The following is a 20049-nucleotide window of genomic DNA, read 5'->3' as shown; positions in this document are numbered from 1 at the left end:
AACAACAACAACAACAACAACATGCATTAAGGCTCAGGTCATGCATATTCATTGAAGTTCCAATAACTAGGCAACCTGGGACCTTTCGCTTTTATTTGGGGCTTCTGGATATATGAAAACATCTTTGCTCATCCCTGGGACAATGGAGGGCCTGTGCCAGGAACCCTCCTAAACCTTGCCTGATGTGTCTCGTTTCTTGCGTCCTTTCTGGTTATAATAAATGGGTAAGTATTTGACTGCTAACCAGAAGGGTGGCGGTTCAAACCTACCAGCCACTCCTTGGAAGGAAGGTTGGGCAATCTACTTCTGTAGTGTTACGACCTCGGAAACCCAAGGAGGGGTCACTATGAGTCAGGTTTGACTTGACGACAGTGGCTATAGGTAAGTTTCCATGAGGTTTGTGAGTCATTCTAGTGAATGACTTATCGAATCCAATAGCAGCAGTGAGAACTAGCAGAGAGGCTGGTGTTTTCCTATTTGGCAGAGCCTGGAAGGACGAAGTCCTAACTTGTGAAGACCCAACTCTGGTGGTTAGGGTTAGAAAGAGAAAGTGGGTAGCTGGTGTCAGAATAATGAAGTGGGAAAGTGGGGATATGTGTTATCTTCACATTTTGGAAATTGGCCTTATATCAGCTGTTATTCATACAGGCTATCAAATAATTACCTCAAAAGCCTTTTCTAAAAGGAAACCTTTCAGAAGGACAATTTATTCCTGGATAAGTCAGATAATATACAGGCAATTTCACCGCAGTAATCAACTGTCACTTAGGAGCTCTGGTAGCATAGTGCCTAAGGCACTTGACTGCTAACCAGAAGGCTGGCGGTTCAAACCCACCAGCCACTCCAAGGAAGGAAGGTTGAGCAATCTACTTCCATAGTGATACTGCCTCAGAAACCCAAGGAGGGGTCGCTCTGAGTTGGGTCCAACTCGACGGCACATAGCAACAACAACAGACTGTCACTTAGCTTACAGATAGATGAGTGGATTTCAGAAGATCTGGGTTGAACTCTGACCAGGTAGATGATCTTCAGCAAGTTACCTGATCTGAGTTTGCTTCTCTACATAAGAAAAGACTATACCAGTTTGATGCCTAAAATTATTTCCACATTTTACTTTTCTGATTCTATTATGACCAAAATATTCAACAGGGCAGCAACATCTTCTGGTACCAGTCATCTTTAGAATATGCCTTCCTCTATTCATATCTTGATTTTATTGTATATAGTAAGATGGCCCTATAAAACTTGTGAGCTCTGGTTTTCAGAACAATATGATGTTTACATTGAGGCAGAGATTTATTTGGCTGATTATAAAGAGATTTGTTTTAACTGTTGTTTGTGTCTTTCTCTTCAGTACTTGGACCATGAGACGGTTTCAGCCACATTCATCGACAGCAGTGGACAGTTTCTTTCCCCCCAGGTGACAGGAATTAGCCGAAATCCCTACTGTGGCTATGAGCATCAGATCCTCTCTGCCCGGGAGCGCATGGAGGAGGACTCCTTGCTGGCGGCCTTGCAGTGGCAGGTGCCTGACATGGGCCCAGTCCCCTTTGTTAAGAGCACTGACCCTTCTTCCAGCTACTTTGTCATCTTGAACTCTGCAGCCTTCTTCAAGGTGGGAAGTCAACTGGAGGTGATGGTTCATGTACAGGATTTTCAAAGACAGCCCAAGAAGTACGGTGGTGACTACCTGCAGGCCAGAATCCACTCTCCTAAGCTTCAGGCAGGGGCTGTGGGCAGAGTGGTGGACTACCAGAATGGGTTTTACAAGGTCTTTTTTACTTTGCTTTGGCCAGGCAAAGTTAAAGTATCCATATCTCTGGTTCACCCCAGTGAAGGGATCAGAGTTCTTCAGCAACTACAGGAGGAGAAACCAGACAGGGTTTATTTCAAGAGTCTCTTCCGTTCAGGAAGAATTTCTGAAACTACGGAGTGCAACGTGTGCCTTCCTGGGGGTCTGCCGCTGTGTAACTTTACAGATCTCTACACTGGAGAGCCCTGGTTCTGCTTCAAACCAAAGAAGCTCCCTTGCAGCAGCAGAATTAACCATTACAAAGGTGGATACCTGAAGGGCCTCATAACTGCTGCAGAGAGTGCTTTCTTCCAGAGGTATGGGCTCCTTGTTCTAAGGGGTGATGTAAAGAATCCTTTTCCTCTCTCAGGGAGCTCTGGTGGTGCAGGGGTTAAGGCAGTGGGCTGCTAACCAAAAGTTCAAACCCACCAGCCACTGAGCGGGAGTAAGGTGAGGCAGTCTGTTTCTGTAAATATTTATAGCCTTTGAAACCCTATGTGGCAGTTCTGCTCTGTCTTACAGGGTTTCTGTGATTCAGAATTGACTCAATGGCTGTGAGTTTGCTTTTGGTTTTTTGTTTCCTCTCTCCTTGTCTCACGTAGGAGAAGCTTTCTTGTTTTGGTTTTGTTTCTCTTATAGTTTTCTCAACTTGGTCTAATTCGGGAAAGGTGGTGTATAGCTAAATACAGATTTCTGTTTTGTGATTAGTTTTATAGTTTATTATAAATGAAGATTAGTGCATGTCCAACTTCAAATTAAAGACCTTTTACCCTTCAGTTTTTGCTTTTTGCCTCATATCTATGTTTTACTTCAGAACTTAAAAAAAAAAAAAAAGAACTGTATGGCATATCTATGAAGATTACTTATTCACAGAACAGATAAAAAAAAGTCAAGAAGAGGACTGTGAAGGGTCTAATAGGCAGGTGTTTTAATTTTTTAGGAGTTTTATTTACTTCAGAGCAGTATGGAGTGTTCAGCACAAATTTTAATTTGTGTTAACCAATAGAATGTTAAAATGATATATTATCTGTTTTAAAATTATATAAAGGAATACCAGTACAAACTACATGTTTTTAAAGTTTAATAGTGGTTTAAATAATGGTTGTATTGTGTACAAATTCCTCTTCAGAACCCAGGCATAAAACATTTCAGCATAATGAGCAGTATATTGATTAATGTATAGCATGGGATGAATGGAATCTATATGAAATAAACTTTGTGTTCAAGATTCCATACAATTCTAAAGTAAATGAAAATTCCTAAAAAATTAGGAGCTCTGGTAGCGTAGTGCCTAAGGCATTTGACTGCTAACCAGAAGGCTGGCGGTTCAAACCCACCAGCTACTCTGTGGAAGGAAGGTTGGGTGATCTACTTCCGTAGTGATACTGCCTTGGAAACCCAAGGAGGGGTCTCTGTGAGTCGGGTCTGACTTGATGGCACATAACAACAACCACCACGTAAAAAATTAAAAATTATTAGAGCTACATGTTCAAATATACAAATTATTATTTGAAAGCATATATAAATGTTTTTTTAAAATTTCAATGAAACATTCTTTTTGAACATTTACTGGTAGAGAGGTATTTTTGTTGAGTACATATGGGTAGCCTAAAAAATTCCATGTTTATGTCTGTTCAGTACTTGATTGGGGAAAAGTTGGCACCATAAGTCATGTGGTCTATGGGAGTTCCTAAAATGAAACCCTCTAATTTTCTGCTTCTGGAATTAGCTTTTGGTCCTATCAGTGTAAGTGTGCATGTGGTGGTCTCATGCCATGCTCTTATAAGGCCAGCAGAGGGAGCACTATTCAATGTATTTACTGTACTGTTCTTGCCTAGTATTGTCTGCCTCTGCACAAAAGGTCTTTAGTTTTAGTTTAATTCTGGGTTCAGATTTCAGACTTGCTGTTTATCAGTGATTGTGAGCACATTTTATTCATGTGCATGTTTTCCCAATATGTGAGGACTACTCAATTACCCTGTTCTAGAAGGAGCTCTGGTGGCGCAGTGCCTAAGGCATTTGACTACTAACGAGAAGGTTGGTGGTTCAAACCCACCAGCCACTCTGCAGAAGAAAGACTGGGCAATCTACTTCTGTAAAGATTTACCACCTCAGAATCTAAAAGGGGATCACTATGAGGTGGAATCGACTCGATGGCAGTGAGTTTATGGTTGAGTTGAGAGTTACGTTGTTAGTCTACCTAGTGGCCCAGCAGAGGGGCAGAAACAGAGCATTCCATGTGGATAAAAGAGGCTGAAAGGCTAGAGAATTAGATTAGTAAAAATAATTATGCCTGGCACTAAATCTTACCATTAAAAAACAGTACAACACTTGTGAATCCAGGACAAAATAATGTTTTTATTCCTGCCTTTACCTGGATGTCCTGGGGTAAAGCTGGCTAGTGGCATACTGCAGTAGAATCATTACAAAATTCTCCTCACCTGAGAATTTGCTGAGCAAACCATGTTTGGAGCAGTGTTAAGTTCTCAGAAACCAAAAATTTGACAGTCTTGATACTGATTTGATATTTTTGTATTTTTGATTTTATTAAGGTGCTAAAATATTGCACTAGGCCATATGAAAAGAAAAGTGGAAACATTATTCTCTAACATGGCCCTCTGTACTTCTTGGTTTTTGATCTGAATGCCGTTTCCACATAGGGGAAGGTGCTGTGTGTTTTGTTTACTATTATATCACTGGTGTCTAGGACAGAGCCTGGCATATAGTAGGCACTGAAGAATTATTTGTTTGTTGAATAAGCAGCTAATCTCTTCTGAAATTGATGAAACAATAAAAAGTCATGATTTAAGTTCCTGTATCAATAAGTTAGAAAGTTAACATTTTATTTTCTTGCTTGTATTTGGTGGAAGTCTCAGAGGCTAGTTATTGCCATTCAGTTCCAGCTGTAATAGTTTCTCCCCTCGTTTTCCCTCCAGCCCTCCATCAAATACTGAATGCCCACACTAGTTCAGGTCTTGTGCTAAGTGCTGAAGAGACAAAGGTGAATGGAGTACAATCCGTGTCTTTGAGGAATATTTTGGTAACTTTGTGTCGTTCTAACAGAAATAGCGCAAATGGGATGGCTTTAACAGGAGTGTATTCTCTTACAGTTTTCAAGTCTAGAAGTATGAGTTCGAAGTGCCAAGCCCTAGAGGCTGGGTGAAAGCCCCTCAACCTTGGGCTTCAGCTCTGCCTCTTGTTCCTGGTCCACTGAAGCTGGAGGCATCTCTTCACTCAGGCAGCTACTGGCTGCTGAGGGTGACAGACCCAAAGTCGACAAATAAAATGGCATAGTCCTGATAGTACCAAAATACATGGCAGGCCATTGATTCAAGTCCATTGAAAGTCCCAAGATCAACAGGGCAACATGGCAGGTTACTGAACGACTTGGCTACATGCAGAGTTCAAGCCATCAACTGGAGACCTTCTTCAAAGTTGCTTCTTATATACAGGATACAGAACACATCCCTAAGGCGGCTGCTGAGCTGCTCCAGTGGATTTCACCATGGAGTTCATTAGCAATCTCATCATGGGGAATAACTACCTCCAGCTGCCTAGCCACTCGACCAGGCCCAGCCAAGTTGACACACAAACTTAACCACAAGGAATATATATTTTAGTAAAGGTAACATACACTGAAGAGCTGTAGTAACATGAACAAAGTACTGCATGAGCACATCAGGGCCAACTGTCCCCAGTATAACTCATCTGAGATCCAGGCAAGGCCTAAGAAATCTGACAATTTGACTTAATACTACATAGACTTGTAATTTGAAAACTAGGTATTGATAAAATAGACATTCTGGTCAATGTGAACCGTTCTCTAGTTCAAGAGTAGTAAGTTGTTCAATGAGGAGCCTGGTGGCACAGTGGTTAAGTGCTCAGCTGTTGACGGAAAGGTTTGTGACTGGAACCTACCAGCTGCTCTCTGGGAGAAAGATGTGACAGTCTGCTTCCCTAATGATTACAGCCTTGGAAATAATATGGGGCAGTTCTGCTCTGTACTGTAGGATTACCATGAGTTGGAATTGACTTGACAGCAATGGTTTTGGTTAAGTAGTTCAAGTATTTATTAGTTATTTTAGAGTTTGTCATCTTAGGACAGAGTAAGCAGTGTCAGTGTGGAAAAAGTATTAAATACCTATTTACTTCCTGTTCAGTTTATATATACTTATAACCTACTTATTAACAGCAGCTTAGGTTTTTAACTAATTATTGTATTGATTAACATTTATAAGCACAGTAAAATCTGAGAGAGCCAGAACCTGTGTAAGATGGAAACCTGTCAGAAAAGGGAAACACAAATACTTTCCACTAAAATGAGCAATAGCAAAGTGGTAAGACTGCACTCTGTCAAAGGCAGAAAACTTGTGAGATCTGGAAAAACAAGTCAGTCCTGTCAAGTTCTGGCTTTCGGAGGTTTCACTGTATATTTAATCTAATACAGCTCGGTGAAATTATATCCCTTTTATTTTTCCATTTGCAAATAAAGATACATAACTGAAAATACTTGTTCGTAAATTTAAGCTTTTGTTATTTTTATTCCTTTTAAAGTGGTGTCAATATCAAAGTGCCAATCAACTCCAGTGGACCTGATTGGGTGACTGTGGTTCCCAGGAGAATAACAGGTAAAGAAATGAGCTTGATGGTTTATTGTTCTTTTTTTTTTTTTTTTCTCTAAGTAGCATGAAGTACTATAGTTTCACTAATGTTAAAAACATTTTTTTTTTTCCTTTAATATGCCATGATTATTTCTGGGCATAATTAAAAAGAAAACACTACAAGAACAATTTGATTAACAAAAACCCAGAATTAGACCTTGTTATGAGTTGAAATGTATCCCCCACTATGCATATAATTCTGGGTTTTGTTATTTATGCTCATATAAAACTTGTCTGTTTTTTCTCTCTGTTGGCCCTGTAAGTACCTCTAGAACTGTGGTGTCCACTATGGTGGCTATTTAATTCAAACAAATTAAAATGCAATGAAATTAAAAATTCAGTTCTCCAGTCATACTAGCAATATTTCATGTGCTCAGTAGCCACATATGGCCAGTGGGTACCACAGTGGATGATATTTGATATAAAAAGCAAACAAACCCACTTCCATTGAGTTGATTCTGACTTATAGTGACACTTTAGGATAGAGAAGAATGAGAAGAACTGTCCCATAGAGTTTCCAGGGCTGGAAATCTTTACGGAAGCAGACTGCCTCATCTTTATCCCGTGGAGTGGCTGGTGGATGCAAACCACCAGCCTGTTGGTTAGTAGCCAAATACTTTGACCACTGAACCAGCAGAGCTCATATTTGATATGGGATGTGTCTGACATTTTAGAAAGTTTAGTTGAATATTGCTGTTCTAGAGATATTCAAGAAATTGGTGTGAAACTGAAGCCAGACAAAAGAGAGTCCCTGCCTGGTGCACCATTAAGCCGAATCAGTTCACAGACACCGAATACTTGAGAGATGAGAAAGATTCATTACCATGTGCTTGGTAAGGAGACAGGGGCCAGTACCCAAATCGACCCCCTGAGTGGGGGTTGGGTTGGGGTACAGTTTTTGTGAGGTTTAAGAAAGGGTTCTGTTGTTGTTGTTATGTGTCGTCGAGTCAGATCCAACTCACAGCTACCCCTCCTTGGGTTTCTGAGGCAGTATCACTATGGAAGGAGATTGTCCAACCTTCCTTCTGAGGAGTGGCTGGTGGGTTTGAACTGCCAGCCTTCTGGTTAGTAGTCAAGTGCTTTAGGCACTATGCTACCAGAGCTCCTAAGAAAGGGGTCTAGACATATTTATATAAATTTCAGGAACTTGGGCGTGAATTAGCAGGAGATTGAGGTTTTGTTTGTCTTGATTTAAAGGGATAGTCAGTTTTTAATGCAGTGCGCTTGCACATCAAATGAGTTACACCAACTTCCTGTTATTAGCTGATGGGGGGTTTAGGCCAAGGGGAAGATGTTAGTTCCAAGCAACTTTGTTCTAGTTTGTCTCACTGTACATGTCTGTGGGCCAAAACAGATCTGAGCTGGTTTTAACAGATTTTAAGTTCGTCTCAGCTGGGTTTCTGAAAAACAACTTTAAGGAAATGAGTTATTGTGCTCACTCATCGATCTCCAGCCAGGATGGAGGATGGTTACGGAAAGAATAGGGAATTAAACTTCATTTCAACTCAGCTTCAATCCCCAGTTTGAGTGGTTACTGTTTCACATTCTTGGAAAATGAGACATCGGATCATTCTAGCTATTTTCTGTTATTCAGGGGCAAAGCTGGTAGAACTCAGAAATTCATGGCTAGAAAATCTCTTATGGCTTAGGTGGTTCTCAGAATCTTCTGGCCATAGTCCAGGAAGAAGAGATTAGGGGTGCCTGTAGAATAGCCTGTACTTTTGGATCTTGAAAGCAGATAAGCAGGTAAGCACTGAATACAACAAGTACAAAGTACCAATTGCGTAGTCTTCTTGTCCTGTTGTAATTTACAAATGGTACAGTGGATAGCCTGTTGATCCTGTTCTGTTTTTCCTGATGCATGGACTAATAAACAGCACATAGCACTGATGTACACACATACTCCTCTGTGTGCTACCAACATACTTATTGTAGTTTGTAGCACAGAAGTTATCAGAAGTAGAGTTTGCTGTTGACTCTAGACAAGCAGATATTCTGAACAAATTGGTGTAAAATATGGTTATCATAATTTTTCAACATGCATAACAGGAATTAAAATTTGTTGGTCCTTTTCCCAAGCACTCCAGGTCAAATCTGGTGGACTATGCTGGCATCAGTAGCTAGTGTGGGTAGTGGGTGACACACCCAACAGTCCCTCAAATGTCCTGCTGTTGCAACAGCTTGGCTAAGTTTGATTATAGCATTTTCTTTCTAGTTTGCACTGGATGGAGGCAGGCCCAATATTAAAGAAAAGGTGATTGGGATAACTAATAATATCATAATGGAGGCCTTATGCTAAAGCAGAAACACTAATGAGTAGGGGCTTTAGTCTATAAGGCAAAACAAGATATTAGACTACAAGCTAAAATGATCAAGTCCTGTTAGCAATATACCAGGGTTCACCAAAGCATGAAGAAACTGCACACAGGGAGGCTAGGTAAAGGATTACAGACAACTAAGATGATTTAGATTTAGCACCCAAAATGAGGGGGTAGGGAGGTGCAGACAAAAGAGGCTTGCAAAGTAAAAATCAAGCACTAAGATAGACAAGCCCACTAAAGTGGCTGATGAGGTATCTCCACTCATACTACTTATCTTTCTGCAGTTAGGTTTGTAGAGCCATCCAATGTAGGGCCGGCCAGGTTCTTTGGAGTCTTTATGACCTGCAAGGCTGTTCTCCGTAGGTCAGGGCTAAGTGACAGGTCGAGGAGGGTGTTCTGTGTGGACAGGGGCTACTCTCAGTCAAGTATAATGACTCCAGGGTTGAATTCCCTTGAGTTTAGCTGAGGAGTACACTGTCAGCAAGACTTCATAGGGCCCAGTCCACTTGGCCTGGAGCTGGCTCTGAGGGTTGGGTCATTGCATTCCTTAAGAACCCAATCCCCCGAGAGATATTATGAAGGGGTTTATCTGTAGGATATGACAACCTACTAGAAGCAAACTGGTTAATAACCTTTGAGGTTACAGACAGAGTTTGTACATGTTTGTTGTTGTTAGGTGCCATCATGTTGTCTCTGACTCATAGTAACTTTATGGACAACAGAACGAAACACTGCCTGGTCCTGTGCCATCCTCATGATCCTTGCTATACCTGAGCCCATCATTGCAGCCTCTGTGTCAATCCATCTTGTTGAGGGCCTTCCTCTTTTTCGTTGCCCCTCCACTTTACCTAGCATGATATCCTTCTCCAGGGAATGGTTCCTTCTGACAACATGACCAAAGTAGGTGAGATGAAGTCTGGCCATTCTCACTTCCAAGGAGCATTCTGGCTGCACTTCTTCCAGGATAGATTTGTTAGTTCTTTTAGCAGTCCCTGGTACTATCAGCATTCTTAGCCAACACCACAACTCAAAGGCAGCAACTCTTCTTCTGTCTTCCTTATTCATTTGTCCAGCTCTCACACGCATATGAGGCGATTGAAAATACCATGGCTTGGGTTAGATGCACCTTAGTCTTCAAGGAGACATCTTTGCTCTTCAGCACTTGAAAGAGATCTTTTGCAGCAGATTTGCCCAATGCAATACATTGTCTCATGTCATGACTGCTGCTTCCATTGGTGTTGATTGTAATATGAAGTAATATAAAGTCTTTGACAACTTCAATCTTTTCTCCATTTATCGTGATGCTGCTTATTGGTCCAGTTGTGAAGATTTTTTGTTTTCTTTATATTGAGGTGTCCATACTGTGGACTGTAGTCTTTAATCTTCATCAGTAAGTGCTTCAAGTCCTCATTTTCAGCAAGCAAAGTTGTGTTATCTGCATATCACAGGTTGTTAATGAGTCTTCTTCCAATCCTGATGCCATATTCTTCTTCATATAATCCCGCTTCTCAGATTATTTGCTGAGCATACAAATTGAATAAGTATGGTGAGAGATAACAATTCTGACACACTCCCTTTTTGATTTTAAACCATGTAGTATCCCCTTGTTCTGTTCAAACGACAGCCTCCTGGTCTATGTACAGGTTAGGTTCTTCATGAGTACAGTTAAGTGTCTGGAATTCCCATTATTCTTAATGTTATCTGTAATTTGTTATGATCCACACAATCAAATGCTTTTGCATAATCAATAAAACATTAAGTAAATATCTTTCTGGTATTCTTTGCTTTCAGCCAAGATCCCTGTAACATCAGCTATGATATCCCTCATTCCACATTCTCTTCTGAATCAACTTGCATTTCTGGAAGTTCTCTGTCAATATACTGCTGCAACCATTTTTGAATTATCTTTAGTAAGATTTTACTTGTGTGTGATATTATTCAATAATTTCCATATTCTGTGGGATCACCTGTCTTTGGAGTGGGTACAAATAGGGATCTCTTCCAATCAGTTGGCCAAGTAGCTGTCCAACTAATCTTTGTCCAACAAATCTCTTGGCATAATTGAGTGAGTGGCTCCAGCAGGGCATCCTTTTGTTGAAACATCTCAATGTTTACTGGAGCCTTGTTTTTTGCCAATTTCTTCAGTGCAGCCTTGACTTCTTCCTTCGTTACCATTGGTTCTTGATCATGTACCACCTCCTGAAATGGATGAACATCAACCAATTCTTTTTGGTACAGTGACTCTGTGTATTCCTTCCATCTTCTTTTGATGTTTCCTGCATCATTCAAAATTTTGCCCATATAATCTTTCAATATTGCAACTCGAGGCTTAAGTTTTTTCTTCAATTCTTTCAGCTTAAGAAATGTTGAGCATGTTCTTCCCTTTTGGTTTTATAATTCCAGGGCTTTGCATATTTCATTATAGTGATTAGCTTTGTCTGCTCGAGCTGCTCTTTGAAATCTTCTGTTCAGCTCTTTTATCTTGTCATTTCTTCCATTTGCTTTAGCTACTTTCCATTCAATGGCAAGTTTCAGAGTCTCTGCTGACATCCATTTTGGTCTTTTCTTCCTTTCCTGTCTTTTAAATGACTTCTTGCTTTCTTCATGGATGAAATTCTTGATGTCATCCTACAATTCCTCTGGTGTTTGGTCATTGGTGTTCAGTGCATCAAATCTATTCTTTAGATGGTCTCTAAATTCAGGAGAGATATAATCAAGGTCATATTTTGGCTCTCATGGACTTGGTTAATTGTTTTCAACTTCAAGTTGAACTTGCATATGAACAATTGATGATCTGTTCCACAATCAGCTCCTGGCCTTGTTTTGGATGAAGATATTAAGCTTTTCCATTGCCTCTTGCCATAGATGTAGTCAATTTTATTGCTGTGTACTCCAACTGGTGAAGTCCACGTGTATAGCCGTCATTTGTATTGTTGAAAAATGGTATTTGCAATGTGTGGTAGTTCGGTTTGTGTGTCAATGTGGCTGGGCCTGGTTGAGTGGCTGGGCAGCTGGTGGTAGTTAATCCCCATTAGGAGACTGGCAATCAACTTCATAGTGGGTTCTACCACAAGCAGCTGGGTAGCTGCCTTTGGGTATGTGGTCTGCTTCCTGTATATAAGGAGAAGCCTTTGGATACGGTCTCTAGCCTTTGGCATGCTTGGACCCTGCATGTAGCCATGTCGTTGCTCAGCAACCTGCTATGCTCTGCCAACCTTGGGACTTACAATGGACTTAAGTTAATGACCTACTGTGTGGTTTGGTAACATTGGGACTGTGTCTTTTGACTTGTCAACCTTGGGGTTTCTCAGCCTCAGCAACTAGCAGCTGTCTGAGTGAAGAAATACCTCTAGCTCCAGTGGGCGGTGCGGGAGGCAGAGCTGGACCCCAAGGTTGAGGGGCTTTCACCCAGCCCCTAGAGCTTGGCACTTTGAACTTGGACTTAAAGCCTCCAAATTGTAAGAATAAACTCCTGTTTGTTAAGGCCATCCCATTTGTGGATTATTCCTGTCAGAATGACACTGGGTAACCAGAACACAATGAATAAGTTGTTGGTCTTGCAAAATTCTATCATGTGATCTCCAGTGTCATTTCTATCACCAAGGCCATATTTTCCAAATGCCATTGATTCTTCTTTGTTTCCAACTTTTGCATTCTAATCACCAGTGATAATTAGCACATCTTGATTGCATGTTTGGTCAATTTCAGACTACAGAAGTTGGTAAAAATTTTCCATTTCCTCATCTTTGGCTTTGGTGGTTGGTGCATATATTAGACTAATAGTAGTATTAACTGGTCTCCCATATAGGCATATGGATATTATCCTATCACTGACAGCACTGTATTTCAGGATAGATCTTGAAACATTCTTTGTGATGATGAATGTCATGCCATTCCTCTTCAATTTATCATCCCTGGCATAGTAGATCATATGATTGTCTGATTGAAAATGGACAAAACCAGTCCATTTCAGTTCACTGATGCCTAGGATATTGATCTTTATGCATTCCATTTAATTTTTGACAACTTTCAATTTTCCTAGATTCATACTTCATACATTCCATGTTCCTATTATTAAGGGATGTTTGCACCTGTTTCTTCTCATGTTGACTTGTGGCACATCAGCAAATGGAGGTCCTGAAAGCTTTACTTCATCCATACCATTAAGGTTGGCTCTACTCTGAGTAAGCCACTATTCCCCAGTAGCATCTTGAGTGCCTTCTGACCTGAGGGGCTCATCTTCTGGCACTATATCGGACAATGTTTCAAGGCTATTCATAAAGTTTTCCATTCATATATCAGAGTGTTTCACTGCTGTTCATAAGGTTTTCACTGGCTAATTCTTTGAGAAATAGATGGCCTCATGTTTAAAAATACCCAATTCCTTAATAATTTAAGGTCTCTTTCCTGCATAACTGGGGTGCCACACTCTAGATTATGATTTTCCATGTAATATCCCATATGGGCTTAACCCAAGCCTGCTTCTAGAAGTGACCTGGACCTGCAACAGGGCAAGAGAAGAAAGCTTTATTCAAGATAAGTTGGTCTCTTCACACATCCTGGCTGCATCTTCTTGAGGGTGTGGTTCATTTTCTCAGTCTTCCTTGTTGACTGGGGCTTCTAAGAGGAATGCAATCTCCACTTAATGCCTAATAGTCCTGTTACTTGTTGAACTACTTGGGCTACAAATGCACCCCTATTATCACTTTGAATTGAGACTGGCATGCCAAATCGGAAACAATTTCCTATAGTAGAATTTTATTCACCCCTGCTGCTTTTTCTGTGCGGCAGGGAAAGGTTTCCACCAATCCAGTGAAAGCATCCACAAATACTAACAGGTACTTGATTTTGCCATGGACTGTAGGTATAACAGTAAAATCTACCTGCCAGTCTTCACATGGTCCTAGTCCTATTGCTTGAACTCCTTTTACCACTGGAGGTGGGCTGCACTTCACCTGTTGTAGAAATTCTTCAGGCACCACCTCAGGATCAGCAGCAGGAAACTGCAGGAGGGTTGTCTGCAGCCCCCATGCCTGGTTGGGATTAACATTCACCTGGAGCTTGTTAGCTGAGAAAATAACCTGAGCATTCAACTTGGTTAGCACATCTCGTCCCAAAAGAGGAATGGGACATTGAGGCATGTGTAGGAAACTATGAGCTAAAACAGTCCTCCCCACCCAGCATTCAAGAGGCTGAAGAAAAATGTTACATGCAGTTTTCCCTGAGACTCTGGTAATGTTCATTGTTTTGTGAGACAGAGGTGCCTTATGTTGCCCCATATCTACCAGAAATCCAATGGGCTCTTTTCCCACTATTACAACTACCTGGGGCTCCTTGTGGAAGATAGAGATTTGTCCAGTCTGCAACAGAGCCATCACTCTTGATCACTTTCAGCTGTCTAGATCCTTTCTGGTTTGAAGGACCTGATCTAGGCACTCCATCTTCCAATACCTGTCCTTGCAGTAAGCACATTGCTAAGGCCCCAACTTTATTGGCCAACCTCCTTGAGGGGGCAGAGCTTGGTCTACTCCCTCTCAGCTTGTTGGGGGCTCATGAGGATTTACTTGGCAGAGTTTGCTTCGTGACAGGCCTCCCAGGGCAGTAGCCAGCTGGGCGGCCTGTTGCTTCATCTCTTTGGTTCTGTCTCTCCCACTCCTGGTCTCAGTTATTATAAACCTTAAAAGCAATCTCCACAAGTTAAGAATTGTTCATGCCCAGTTTCCCTTCTAATTTGTAGAGTTTGTGCTGTATATCAGGCACGCTCTGACTCATAAAGGTCAGGTTGATAATGCGAGTGTTCTGGGTCATCTGGGTCAGTGTTGGTGTGCTAGCGATAGGCCTCATACACCTGTTCCTGGAAAGCAGAGGGATTCTTCTTGGGGCCCTGCTCTACCCCTGAACCTTGTGAACATTAATATGCTCTGAGGTCCCCTTTTGAAGCCCTGTGATAATGCATTCTTTCATATGGGCTAAACTAGTCCTGTCCTCTGGGTCATTTGGATCCCATTCTGGATCTGTTCCAGGTACTGACTGACTGCCTGAGCCCCTGGGTAGGTTTTGAGGCTGGAGGTTGTGAAGCCTGTCAGCCTCCTATTTAGCCTTTTCTAATACTATCTGTCTCTCTTCAGAGGTGAGCAGGGGAGTTAACAACATATTAATATCTGCCCAGTTGGGATGACAAACTGCAAGTGTGGAAGTGATTAAAGTCTCCATTCATTTCAGGTCTTCCATGTAAGTGGGCACTGTATTTCTCCAATTTGATAAGTGGGCCATGGTGATCTGCACATAGGTCCAAACAAAACCTGGAGGTGATTTAAGCCAGCTGGAACCTGTTGTAATGGGTATTGCCCTGATGGGACTGGGTTCAGCCCCTGACCAAATTGTGTACTTCTCTGGGTGTGTGCTGGAGAGACTGCTTCCTGAGTGGTACCCTAGGTGCAAACAGGTACAGGGGTATAACGTAACTAGAGTTTTAAGAGTTTCTAAACTTAAAGCTTCCCTATGTTTAGACAAAGGAGCTCTGGTGGTGTAGTGGATAAGGTATTTGACTCCTAACCAAAAGGTTGGCGGTTCAAACCTACCAGCCACTCAACAGAAGGAAGATGGGGAAAACTATTTCCCTAAAGATTTAAAGCCTCAGAAACACCATGAGTGGAATCGACTTAATGGCAATGAGTTTTTGGTTTGAGGTTTAGACAGTGGTCAGTTGCCTTTTAACTCCAACGGTTTGGAGGGGGGAGCAGGTGGATGGCAGAGGATGGGGGTCAAGGCAAGGGTCCTCAGAGTCCTGGGGGACTCCTTTAAAGTAAACTTTCCCTTTACATTGTACAGTCATCAATTTATACTGTTTCTGTAAATTCTTACTCTGGAATAAAAACAGAAAACCTCAACATAAGATTTCCTTCCAGATTTCTTCCTTTTTGCAAAACAAACCTAATGGCAGAATAGTATCATAACTCAAACTCCCAATCCCTGGCCATTTTTCTCCAAACCTAAGTTGGTACTGCAGCCAGGCAGTATTGCAAAAAAAAATGTTATCTTCTTTCTTTTCAGAAGCTTCTAGCTAAAATGAGCCCAATTTTTCAGGACACAGCCAATGGTGCTGCAGTTGGGTACAGAATCTTAGTTACCCATTCTCATTCACAGACCGCGTTCATTCTCGCATAAGTCTCTGCACCTCACACACAAAAAACCAAACCAGAATTAACCAGACAAGGTACACACTCATGGATATATCTCTCAACCTCCAGAAAGTGCATACAAGACCAGACCGGAGTACAAAGCTTAGGAAACACCAAGATTATGGAGGTGATCTTGGCTCCCTTTATGTGTTCTTAAGAATTCAGCTTGCACTCACCCAGGAGATGTCTCTGAGGTCAGATTCATTTGTCTTCTCTTAAGAAACAAGTATACCTTGGGCTGAAGGCTCTATGTATGGAGGCTTGGCACCCTTACGTACCTCCACACAGAACAAAGTCTGATGCATACTGAGGTCTGTATCAGGGTTGCCAACATCATCTGAGGGTTGTCAAATTCCAGACAGAGGGTGGGAGGGACCCCAGTCCCTTCATGGTCACCTTTTGAAGCTTACTAAAGAGAGTCCCTGCCCTCTGAATGATCAAGGTAAATCAGTTTATGCACACCGAGTACTTGAGAGATGAGAAAGATCATTCATTACCATATGCATGGTAGGGAGATGGGCCAGTACCCAAATCTGATACCCTGAGTGGGGGTTGGGGACAGTTTTTGTAAAGTTCAGGAAAGGGGTCTATATATACTCATATAAATTTCAGGAATTTGGGCGTGGTATCAGCTGATTGGGGCTTAGGCAAAGGGGGAGATGTTAGTTCTGAGCAACTTTGTTCCATTTGTCTCACTGCACATGTTCATGGGCCAAAACAGATCTGAGCTGGATTTAACCAATTTTAAGTTGGTTTCTCTACTGGGTTTCTGAAAAATAACTTTAAGGAAATGAGTTATCGTGCCCACTCATCTGTCTCCATCCAGGGTGGGGGTGGCTACAGAAAGATTGGAGAATTGAGCATCAATTCAATTCGGCTTCCGAACTATCATGAATGTTTTTTAAATGGAAAAGCTGTAGAGTAAATGGCAGCTGTTCTCCAAGTGTGGTCTCTAGGCCAACAATGTTAGTATTCCAGGGGACTTCCTGGAATTGCAAATTCTTGGGGCCCCACCTCACTGATGAATCAGTGTATGGCGGTGGGGGCTACCTGTGTTTTACAAACCATTTCATGATTCTCATTCATTGGTGAAGGGTATTGTTAATAATGTTGTTGTTGTTGTTATGTGCCATCAAGTCACACCTGACTCATAGCAACCCCTCTTTAGGTTTCCAAGGCAGTATCACTAACGGAAGTAGATTGCCCCATTTTCCTTCCGAGGAGTGGCTGGTGGGCTTGAACTGCCAGCCTTCTGGTTAGCAGTCAAGTGCCTTAGGCACATGCTACCAGAGCTCCTTGTTAATAATAAAAGAATGAAATTCAGAAGTGTAAATTATGTGGTACAGTGATTAAGTGTTCGGCTAACCGAAATGCCCTTCATTTGAACCTACCAGCCACTCGGCAGGAGAAAGAGGTGGCTGTCTGCTTCTGTAAAGATTTACAGCTTTGGAAACCCAATGGGCTAGTTCTGCTCTGTCCTATAAGGTTGCTATGAGTTGGAATTGACTCAATGGCAATAGGTTTAGTTTGGTTTTGGGCTTCACCTCTAAAGGAGCCCTAGTGATACAAACTGTTCAGAGCTTGGTTGTTACTGGTCACCAATTCTAACCTATCAGCTGCTCCACAGGAGGGATGTGGCAGTCTGCTCCTATAAAGATTACAGCCTAAGGAGAGCCAATAGGGCAGTTCTGCTCTGTCACATAGGGTCAAGTGAGAATCAAAATTGATTGACAGCACATAACACAACAATAAAAAATTAAGATTTTGTTTTTGCAGAATAGTTAAAATCAGCTATAGTGATTTTTAGAAAGAAGGAGCGAACATTAATAAGAAGATTTATACAGATGGCAAGCAAGGCCCTTTCCCACAGTTCGAAAGTGTGGGAACACAGCATTTATTGCAATGTCAATGGCACAGGGCTGGGCAGGTAATGCACATGAATTAGGCAGGCTTGGTATTTGCTATGTCCGTCCGTGCCTTGTGTGAGAGGTGGGGAAAGGGAGGTATGGAAGGGACCGAAAAGCAAGGACCATTTATAGGGGTTGTTATAAGTTGGAATGGACTCAATGGCAGTGTGGGTGAGTTACTAGTTTTACATGATATATATTGAAACATCATAAATAGAAATTCTTATCTTTAATCTCTCTGGGCCTTGACTTCACAGCAGAGATGTGGGTAGGTATGGCGTCCCTTACTAGTACTGCAGTCTTCACTTTTCCCCAAATTCCCCCCATTTTTAGGAGACCCCATCCTCCTACATCTGCTCTTCTCCCCCAGAGTCCCAAATATCTGGAGGGGATTGACTTGCCCACTTTGTGATGTCCCCGAGTATCCAGTGGGATGGTCAGTGGGAGGTGCTTTGGATGGTTTACCTACACCTGACTTGTCTTGGAAATCAGCCAGGAAGTGGCTGTGGGCTTGTGATGCACTATTCCAATTCATTGTGGTATCAGGAAAGAGAAGATACATTCAGTAACTAATGAGGATTTTGCTAGATTTTTAAAGGAAGAAAGCAACCGTGAATCAGTAGGAGCAGAATAGCCTGACACTCGATGGGAAAATTAGCCATCCACCTGGTCTCAACTCAAAACTCACTCACTGCTGTAGAGTTGGATCCGACTCATAACGACGACTCCTTGGGTTTCCGAAGCGGTATCACTATGGAAGTAGATTGCCTAGTAGCAAATACATAATTAGAAAAGAGAAAGGCAATGGCTTTGTATAGTAACAAAGGAGCCCAACTTGGCAGAACTTCACTGAAGTTCATTCTAATGACCACTAGGGGCCACTCAAAGACCCTAAATCAAAGTCTCACAGCCTAGTCTATAAAATATTTTTTTCTCTTTGGGTAAACTTAGACTTAAATAAGAGTTGCAGAACTCATAGAAGTCTTATATATAGTATTATATTTATCTAGATTTCATCAGTTTTTACACCAATGTCCTTTTTCTGCTCCAGGATCCAATCCAGGATCCCACATTGCATTTCGTCATCATGCCTTTTCAGTGTCATTTCCCATGACCTATAAACTTTTGAAGAGTCTTGGTTGAGTATTTTATTTATTTGTTTAAAATTGTGATTTGGGTGAAAGTTCACTTTCCATACAGCAGTTCACATACACTTTGTCTCATGACATTGACTACAATTTACCCCAAGGCAACAGCTCCCTTCCCAATTCCTCCCTGTAGTTACCTCTTCCCTGTGTTCTTCCCTGTTAGTTACCTTTTCCCTCCATGCACTCCTGTCCCCTGAGCTGTCTCCTTGTGCATAAACAGCCCTCTGTTCTCCCATGATTGTTCTCTCAATCATGAGTATATCTAGGAGTGTATTTACCTCAGGTAAATGTTCAACTCATATGTCTGTCTTTTGTTTGGCTGGAAGCCACAGGTGTGGGTTCAATTCCAGACCTGAAGGACAGCTAGGGGCCATAATGTCAGTGGTTCCACCAGGCTCTATCAGACCAGCAAACCTGGTCACCCCCCCGCTTTTTTTTTGCAGAACCTCACTGTAAGAACAGAATTTAATGATCAGCTTTCAATTATCCAAATCCATAGCACTAAGAATGAGCATCATCCTTAATTGCCCTAATGCAGCACTTTAAAAATGTCCTTCTCTAACCCTCCAACAGTTCTCTAGCAGTAGGGTATGATGGGGCACATACAGAAAAGTGCACAAATGTGTAGCATCTAGTTTGATGAATTTTTTTCTTTCTTTTTTTTTAAATGTATTTTATTGAAATATAATTTGTGTACAGTGAAATACACAAAACTAAAGTGACATGGGTCAATGCATTTTTTTTCAGTGTTCCTTCCCCTCCCCTTCCACCCCTAGCAACCACCAAAGAAAGTTTCTCTCCACATATAAACCTTTCCTTGACCCTCCACAACAACAAAGTGATACTATATTTGTCCTTTTGTGATGGACTTATTTCACTCAGCATAATGTCCTCCAAGTTCATCCATATTTTGCGGTGTTTTGCAGACTACATTATTCTTTAGTGCTGCTTGTTGTTGTTGTTGTTGTTATGTGCCGTCGAGTCAGCCCTGACTCATAGCGACCCCTCCTTGGGTTTCCAAGGCAGTATCACTACGGAA

At 41.7% G+C, this 20049-nt stretch overlaps 1 protein-coding gene across 1 annotated transcript in view; it reads left to right on the top strand.

Moving 5' to 3' along the window:
* NXPE3 (neurexophilin and PC-esterase domain family member 3) overlaps positions 1-20049 on the top strand; it is a 61871-nt gene that overhangs the window by 22030 nt on the left and 19792 nt on the right. The window contains exons 2-3 of the mRNA XM_007945800.1: positions 1355-2109; positions 6347-6420. Coding sequence (XP_007943991.1) covers positions 1355-2109; positions 6347-6420 — 829 coding nt within the window. The remainder of the gene's footprint in view (positions 1-1354; positions 2110-6346; positions 6421-20049) is intronic.

Source organism: Orycteropus afer, unplaced genomic scaffold, assembly GCF_000298275.1.
Source record: "Orycteropus afer afer isolate SDZICR_OR568_19922 unplaced genomic scaffold, OryAfe1.0 scaffold00143, whole genome shotgun sequence".
Taxonomy (NCBI): Eukaryota; Metazoa; Chordata; class Mammalia; order Tubulidentata; family Orycteropodidae; genus Orycteropus; species Orycteropus afer.
This window is presented reverse-complemented; position numbering and strand designations above follow the sequence as displayed.